Raw genomic sequence first — 9510 nt, 5'->3', positions numbered from 1 at the left:
GTGTTATTCTTCAGTCCCGACTCTACTTATCACTCGAACATCCTGGTATGTTCACAGGCATACATACTCTTAACCGACAAAACGCCTAAACACACAGAACTTATTACAGGTCAGATTCCTTACTGCGACAGACGAATACCGACCGACACAGATCTATCTGGCACTACATATTGCTACCCCACCGACATAACAATGTTATTCCCCATGGGGGGGGTACTTCACAATGAGCCCGTTTCATTTTTATTTTTTTCCATTGAGCGGTTTGAGATATAGGGGTGCAACGTTTTTCCAATATGGCGTCCATACCATGTGACCTATGATGTCATAATTATGAATAAAAATAATTTTACAGGCAGAGGCGCTCCTATGGTGACAATTTAGTGTCAATCAGACCAACAGTTGTGAGATGATGATTTTTTATTTTTTTTAATGCAGACACGCACGCCACACGTACAGACGCAACCCAATGCCTAACCATGATTTTCGCTTCGCGATCGCAGGGTAATGATACACAATTAAATGAGTCCTCAACAAGCGAATACATCATTGTGCAACATACCCTACATAATCCGAAGTCGATTTTAATCATTCACTTTATTGAAGTTATTAATGACAAATAAATAGTCCAACACATACATTTCTTTTAAACCGAATCCTTGTCCGTCCGCATCAGTATAGCCCTTGCCAAAAAAGGTTTGCAAGCAATTCTCATTCTAGCTACTGCTGTGTCATGGTAAGGATTACATGGTACAAAATCAAAGCAGCAAACCCAAACACTTAAAAAGGTTTTCCAACCTTTTCCTTTTTCCTTTTTCAAAACAACCTTTTCCCACCTGCAGAAAAGTAACAACTTACACCAATAACCACAGAGCCAAATGTTGCAGGAAATAATTTTGTCTGTGGCACCTGCTTTGTAAAAATTGCACATCGAGGGATTTCTTTATCATTATCAAAACAACATTAAAATTATAGCATATTCCTTTTGTGGTAGAACACTGGACCAACCTAAACCGAAGAGATGCAGAACAATTCTAAAGGTCTTTGCCGTGCAAGTTCAAACACGAGCATAGCGTCAATGTGAGGCGTCACTAAAGGTCGTTTCATCAACTAATACATCAACCTTGGGTTCGAATCCAGCATTTCCCACAAAGGACATTTTAAAAGCTCATTAGGCAAATTCGTATGAGGAATATTTTAAACAATTGCGAGTGTAGATGTGTTCGCCGAAGGATGCACCAGATGTTTCTTCACTAGAGGATGACCTTTGGAAAGGGGAATTAAAATTATGACAAATGTAACAGGTGAACCTACTGCACTGGGTGTACAATTCTCTCCCCCCACGTTCGAATGCCCATAATAGTAATTTGCAATGTATAGATTTCAACAAATTGATATTTTGTTGAAAGACAAGGAAATCGATTAATATGCTTTATTTGGATAATTCCAATGCAGCTTTGATTGTTCCGCCATGAACTAAGAAGTTAGAATTATTCAACCATCAATAATGGCAACATGTGGAAGGAATGCCAATACAACCTGTAGGTCCATCGGCCCTGTGACAATCTCTGATATCCTGACAGCTTCAACAAACCCATCATATAGATGGAATAGACAAGATGCTCCATATCACGGAATGGCTCAGAGATTTTGGAAAAAAATGACTCCAGAGTGAAAATGGAAAAGAGCAGTAAATTGCTGAAAATAAAGATCTACGGATCACGAAAATAAGTGTTCTGCTAATCAAGAGTGCTCTGTATGTGGGAGATGCAGGATGATGGCCACAAGACGCTTTCTCCCTCGATGTTGCCCGACGAAGTGCGAGCTATAGGCTTCCAAGTGTCTGCTCCTTCTGGTCTGTGGATCTGCCTCTCTGATTCTTCCTCTTCTAAACTCATCGAGCTAAATTCCAGTCTCCCTTTTGTGAAGGTTGGGCATTCTTCAAGTAATGCTTCTGGCAAATGAAACTGGGGACTGTCAGGAGGACTATGTTTTGACGAATGAAACTGGGGACTGTCAGGAGGACTATGACGAGGCGAGACAGCTTGTATCATCCGATCACAGCTCTCCTGTAACATCAGCTTCTGAAAAGATACAATACATGGCACAAGGCATCACCTAAACCCCAACGTACATAAAATGATCAACCAAGAGGCAAAAAATTGGACAAAATGTCAGAGGTTATGCATATGCACGCACACACCTTTCTTTTTAGAATTCAAATGCCAATAATGCCAATAATTATTTTACATAACCACAGCATCCTATGTACAAACATATCTGTGTGCATCAATTTAAAGTGTTACCAGCTCTAACCAAGACCTGGATAAACAACAACAGGCATGTTAAGGCCATTTTCCCTGCTCGAGCAGGGGTTAGCCTTGCGGGCCCCATGACAATCTTCTCCATTTTGCCCTATTTTCCGCATCTCCCCTTGTTTACCCCCTTGCCCGCATTTCTTCTTCCACCATCTTTAGCCAAGTCTTTCTCGGTCTTACCCATCCTATACTTCCTTCTACATTCATTTCCATCACTCTTCTCAACCAGTCACTTTCATCCTTCCTCAACACATGACCAAACCATCTAAACCTGTTTCTCTTCACAGGATCCATTACAGGCTCTATTCCCATCATCTTTCGCAATTCATCATTTGTCTTCCTCTCTCTCAACGATACTCCACAAATCCACCGAACCATTCGCATTTCCACCCTTTCCAGCCTTCGTTGCTGCTCTACGTTCATTACCCATGTCTCGCTCCCATAAATCACAACACTTCCCACACATGCAGCATACACTTTTCCCTTCAGCTTCAATGACACTCCCCTCCTCATCAGCACGCCAATCAGTTCCCGAAACTTCTTCCATGCACATCTCACTCTAGCAACTGTTGCCGAGTCTAATCCACCTTCTCCATTCAGCATGTCTCCTAGATAGCAAAATGTTTTCACACCTTCCAGCTTCACGCCGTCTCCAAGATCCAACTCAACATTTTGGATAAAATGACCATCTTTAAACCCCTGTTCATCCAACAATCTCTGCAATACTTTAATTGAATAGACTTTGAAATGGAAAAGCCAAAAATTCCAATTTTGACATCATCAAGGATGCCACATCAATGGATAGCACTGTAAGAGCAATGATCAGCAATTACAAATGTTGCAGCATTATGACAGCCACTCACTGACCCAAGCACCATCAGGCCCAAAGAGTTGAAGAAAACTGCCAATTAGTTCACGAGATCTCTCCTCCCACCTGCAGTAAAGACAAAGAGTGGGGGAAAGAAATGGGAGGAAAAGGCAGACAAAGGTGTTTTGATCACAGAGTGGTCTTCACCTGGGACTGTGCAGGCATCGAGTATTCAGTGTTAAATATCCTTCCAATGGGGAGAGGGAATCATGTGACTGCAATAAGATGTTCAGACCCAAATGCAATAAGCAGATGGTGAAGATCATTCAGTGGTAAAAACATTAGACCTGAGCCTTGACTGGTGGGCAGCTACACTACGTAGTTGCTGCTCTTTGAAAAGTGTAAGATTTAAACAATATGCACATTTTTTATTTATTGGACAAACGCTCACGCTGGTTTTTCTCTGAAATTGTAAGTTAAAAAAATGTTGGAGAAATTGCAACCAAAGACAATTATTGATATTCTTCAAGGGGTACTGGGGCATAAAACAAGAGATTATGTAGGGCCTGTACGAGTCAAAAGTTGTTGGACACTTACCAGCCACTCATAGACGAACATCAAATTTAGTGGCAGCATATACTTTTACGACCGATGAGAACGAACCGATGAAAACAAACAAACAAATAATGCAAATAAATAAATATATAAATAGACGAGAACGGCACTGGTTGAGCACATGATCTCACCTAGCACATTCATTCTGAACAGAAATACCACCGCCAACTGAACATGCTACTATTATGGCCAATATACCTGTATTAGTAGAGCAGATAGGGGGAAGAATCGTGCACTTTTTGATAAAAGCATCAAACTTAGTACATATCAGTAGGCCATTAAAAGAAAAAATAGATATAGTGCCATCCCAGTTTTGGCCTATGCCGGCTGTGGCAGTCATTTTTCAAAATGGCCGCCATCTAATACTAAAATATTACTATAATTCACCAAATGTCAGTCCGTCTCTGTCCGTCCGTTGGTACCGCAAAAACGTCTGAAGCAATCGCAACGATATTTTGGGTGGGTAATCCTGGGATCTCCTGGAGTAAAATAGGGAATATTGTTTTTCCAATTTCAGCTTTGGCCTCCAGCATTTTCAGGTTTGGACTCCCGCATAACGTTATTTTCCCGGGTGCCGCACAAACGGCTGCACCGATCGGCTGCACCGATCGGACTCGGTGACCTCGGACAAATACCTTTTATAAGGACATGGGTTGAATCCCTGCTTGAGAGAATGCCAACCCCCTCTCCACCATCACGGTCGTCTCTCCAACTCACAATCCCATGAGATATGCGGAAAGGACGACCCAAAACCAATTATCTTCTTTTTGATTTGTATATAAACATCATTAAAAGTAAATAATGACCTCGGTCAAAGTTCAAACAACGTGGGTTTAATCTCTACATGAGAATTCCGCATAGCTATTTGGGCGGTGTATAAGCTAACAGATCGCTGTCTCCATCGATCTTGCCAAGGCCGTAACACCTATCGGCTCAAAATCCTTTTAACTGTTGACTTGGTCGTTTTTACAATGAAGGAAACATTAACAATGTTGTTAAAAGTTTATTTTGTGATTAATTTGTGATTGGAGTTGTTGTTTGGAATGAAAAAAAAGATATCGAGTTCAAGTGAATGACTACATGCCGTGATAGTTTCTACTTTCTGAACGTGAACTTCGCAGATCGCCATATGCAGATTCGCCAAGGACCCACGATCAATGTTTCTATATGTGAACGTAACCGCTTGTTTGCGAACGGGTACGTTTTTCATGAAAGTTCTTCACAAACTTGCTGTCCATGTCTGACGTGCGACTGAGGGTGCTACAGGAATGTGGAATTTATTGGTTTCATGCTTTAGCATTCGCCATATCTGCATTGCCTGTTTGCTTCTGGCCTCCCACCCGTGTGTAGCACGGGTATCTCACTAGTACCATATAACTCACCAACGAAGAGGCCTAGAATCTTAATTCTGGTGCCTATATATAGGTGTTTTGGGGGTCATATAATTCAAAGAAGGCAATAATGAGTATGTGTGATCACGTCTTGTATCACTTTTGGAACACAAGTGCCCTTTTTCAGTTTACAGAGACACAACATTTGGCGGTGTTTGTATTGCTTTATTTTGTATTGATGAAATATAAGATACCTGTACCGTAAATTAAACTTATAGTGCCATAAAAAATAACAGTCAAAACGAATACGAAGCCAAGTTACTTATTGTTGTAGATACCAATGTGCCATGAGTCAGTTAGGCTTACCATCAAATGTGAAATTCCAGATATCACATGAACTAATCATGGCAAAAACCCTCACATTCGCACAAAGCTGTACACGGCAGAGCTGCTTTTGTGCATTTGCAGTTTGTTCGACAGCCTTTGGTACAACCGCATCAAATAAGTTCTCTGCAAACTCTGCTGGCTTCAGGAAGACTGCTCCAAAGAACATCCCAGTTTCCATCACTACTATGAGTCCATCCCCATCCGTCCGGTTGTGGAGGCGTAGCCTTTGCTTCAAGCACCTGACTCCAGATGTGACCAGCCTGGTATACTGCTCGTCTAGTGTGCTGAAGTAGAGCATCCTTGGTCGGTGGAATGTTGCTCATGTCTCTGCCTTTCCGTGTGAATAGGTCGATCCTGAGCTCATCAACATGGTGTTTAGAAGTTGTTCGGTCATAAAGAAGTACGACGAATCTCTCCAGAACATCCATAGCAGCATCAACATCTGACATTTGTGGTTGTTCCATCAGCTTCATCAACTCCATTGTAACCTCAGGGCACATGCTCCATGTATCCCAAGCAGTCTTCTTTCCTCTGCCAGCAAAGGAAGAGGTCGTATCGCACCCAGTAATGGCGTGAAACATTGGAAGTGCAATGGACTTCTCAAGACCAATTGCAGCTGAGATATCATGAGCTGGTACCACGCGCATATGCTTGCCTGTGCCGATCGCCACCCATAGAGCATCCAGTCACTTGTAGCTTTTGAAATACATACACTGCCAGAACAACTACATCACTGTCCACAGTACGGATGAGAACAGTGTTGTGTTGTTTAGCTGCGTCAGCAACATGAAGCATCATACGGCTGTCTGCTTCTTCATGTGTAAAAGGGGATAAACCTCCCGTGTTTCTTGGCTGGCGACAAACAACATCCTCGTTCAGCGTAATGATTACTTGCTTCTCTGTTTGAATGTTGACAACTTCTCTGCTGAGGAATGAGAACAGTTCCTTCTTATTGTCAGAGGGCCACAAGAAGTCTTGCCAATTTTTCGGTACTGCAGTCTTTGGATCAACCCTTCGACGGATTCCTTTCCCTCTCTTCTCTCTGGTCTGTGCCTTTAATGAATCTGGCCTGTAATCATCCCAGACAACATCAACCCTCCGAGCTCTTTGTAGCTTAGAATTTGCATATGGCAGAAAGACATCATGTGCATATTCCTGAAATGTTTTTGCTGCTCCAGGCTTCAACATATTTACAATGGCAGGTCCATCTAGCACAACAACTTCGGCATCGAGAGTGTTGTCCTCCTTTTCCATGACTGTATCCTCAAGACACTGAACAATGTTAGATTTGGTACCCTGTCTCAGCTTTCCCCTGTCCGACAATGACGGAGGGCATGGTTGATTCTCATGATGGAAAAACTCTTCCAAATTTGACCACACAAACTCGATATTGCCTTCTTTGATTTCTACGACCCCTAAAACCCATATAAAGATACCAGAATTAAGATCCTAGGCCTCATAGTTGCTGAGTTATGTGGTATTTTAGTGTGATGTGGTGGCCATTTTGAAAGATGGCCGCCATAGCAATCACAGGCCAAAACTGGGATGGCACTATATCTAATTTTGTTTCTTATGGCCTACTGAATGTGTACTAAGTTTGATGCTTTTATCAAAAAGTGCACGATTAGTCTCTATATTGCACCTATCCGCTGGACTATATCATCCATGCACCCTATTATATCACAGTTTCTTAGCATGGGTTATGAATTTCATAAATTAAATTCTTCACTCATATCGGGTCATATATCAGATGTATGAAGTTTCAGATTTTTCATATAAGAATTCCAATACAACCAATTATGTCTGGAATCTCAATTTTCTAATGATGTCATCATTAGCACCAGATATACTGTCCTGTCCATAACCGACGAAGACTGGCCTCAGACGAATAGCCGCAACAAGCTTAAACTCCAAGGCATATACCCAAAAATATGGCGATGTTATCTCTTTGGTGCACGCGGGGGAGGGATAACGAGGTCCTTACCTGGGACGAGCTGCACACGGGGGTTGTCCGATCCCCACAGACAAAGACGACAAGACAAATGAAATTCAACAAAGAAATGATTTAATGAAGTAAATGCGATGCCAGCAAGAACGAGAGGTGAGGTAAACTAAAATTCCTAAATGAGGGACCCTCCACTCAGACATGAACAAGGGGAAAAAAATAAACGAAAATAAATGTTCAGTGTCCTGCAGCCACTTAACATCGGTCTCAACGAGGTTTTGGTGTGGTTCACGGGTCCTGCGTCCTTGCGCGGGAAAACACGCATTGGCGCGAAGTCTCGCCCACAGCCAGCCGCCCACATGAGGCAAAGAGACAAGAGCTCCTCCCTTGGTCCTTCTCGTTCGGCTGCACCGAGCTCCCACCGTCACTTAGGCACACCCCGCATGACACACAGCACAATCGCGTCCTCCTTCGGCGACCAGGCAAGAAGGGACGAAGAGCAAGCGACCAGGCAAGAGGACCGCCCCAACCAGAACCAGAACAAAAAGCGATTTTTGCGGAATCTTCCTCCTTATCCTTTTCAGCCCGAGCTGCCCGACGTCACATCACCAATCAACAAGCGTGATTCAATCACCCCATCGTCCCTCAACCACTCACAAAGCTCGGGGCATGGTTTCCTCCCCCGCCCATACCCCACACATCACCAAGGTGGAGCCCAGTCCTTCATAGAGAAGGTTCGCGTGACGTCGGTTGTAGGAGGGGCGGTGTGTAGTCCTATCGAGCAGCTGTGGGGTGTTTGCTAACCCTGCCGGTGTTGTGGGTGGATGGAGCATTCGTGGCATGGATTTTTGATGACTATAAAGACGGAGGAAAGACCACAGGAGGGCAAGCACACACTGGGGAAGTTATCCTTATGGACCCTACCTGATTAGCATAGCTCCACCCCTCATATGGAGACACAGACGATCCTATCCGGACATTCGGCCTACTTAGATACATCAAGATTCTTCTTATTCACGACACTCAGAGCACGCTAAACCTACACAATTCTATCGCGACTAAGGTATTTCATTACCTTCCCCCACACATGTAGTACCTTGATGACATATGCCAAGTTTCAATTTTTCTTTTCCGTTGAGCAGTTTGAGAAAGTGTCCAATTTTTTTCCCTTCAATCCAATATGGTTGCCAAACCACGTGACCTAAGACATCAGAGTTAGCAATAAAATATTCTTCATTGGAAATCACTCCATCTTTTAAAGTTTCACATCGATCAGACAAGCAGTTGCAAAGAAAACCATTTTTAAAGTGAAAATATTGTCGTGCGACTCAGGTTAACATCAGAAGGTCGCGGATGGACCGAAACGGATTTAATGGAGGCGATAACCAATACAGATTCGGCTATATGTCGCGCGGGAGGAAGAAGGAAAATGGAGGCTGCGCGAGCGCTTAACTGCGACACTCGGATCCTGTAGAGGCAATTAACTCGACACGGGCACAGTTATAACAGGGAATAGAAAATAATACAAGGGTTTATTAAAGTAAAAAGGCAAGGACAGGAAAAAGCATGAGCCGGTAATAAAATGTCCTAAATCGGGACATCCCCACACACAGATATCAGAAACGACAGGAATATGAATTAAAGGAAAAGAACACGTTGTGTAAAATGTAATGGGGATTGGCCTTATCTGTCCCTCGTCTTGTCTTGGTATCGTCCACCACGCGGCTCCAAGCTCCGCTCGTGCGCCACCAGGCCTTGCTCCAAATTCCAAAGCACCCACGAGGTCCCACAGCAGGAAAAGCACCGCACGTCCAACGCAGGCTAGCGGCTCCAAGCGAGGTCGATCTTAACACACGATCGGCCTGCCACGTCCCAGTCAGCTCTCCCGAAGCAAACGTGCAAGACGCAAGCGAAATCCACTCGGGCTATGACAACTCAACTCGGGCTGCGCAAAACGAAGCGCCGGATGTCCAAAAGGGCAAGCTGCGCAAACAAGAGCATGAACCGCAAGAGATGCAAGAGCCGCAAGAGACCCGTGCTGCGTAGGACGAAGAAGAGAAGAGAGAAGCTGCAAGACAGAAAATGGCGTTCTGAGCTCCCTTAAATAAC

General features: G+C 43.6%; 1 protein-coding gene across 1 annotated transcript in view; it reads right to left on the bottom strand.

Moving 5' to 3' along the window:
* Window positions 1-575: 575 nt before the first annotated feature.
* LOC137424924 (choline-phosphate cytidylyltransferase B) overlaps window positions 576-9510 on the bottom strand; it is a 63259-nt gene continuing 54324 nt past the window's right edge. The window contains exons 8-9 of the mRNA XM_068112828.2: window positions 3183-3249; window positions 576-2081 (exon numbers count right to left, since the gene is read on the bottom strand). Coding sequence (XP_067968929.2) covers window positions 1737-2081; window positions 3183-3249 — 412 coding nt within the window. The 3' untranslated portion in view covers window positions 576-1736. The remainder of the gene's footprint in view (window positions 2082-3182; window positions 3250-9510) is intronic.

The sequence above is a fragment of the Myxine glutinosa genome, chromosome 4 (genome assembly GCF_964187855.1).
Source record: "Myxine glutinosa chromosome 4, kmMyxGlut1.1, whole genome shotgun sequence".
NCBI classification, from domain to species: domain Eukaryota; kingdom Metazoa; phylum Chordata; class Myxini; order Myxiniformes; family Myxinidae; genus Myxine; species Myxine glutinosa.
Note: the sequence above shows the minus strand (reverse complement) of the source record. Positions and strands in the feature narration are given on the sequence as shown.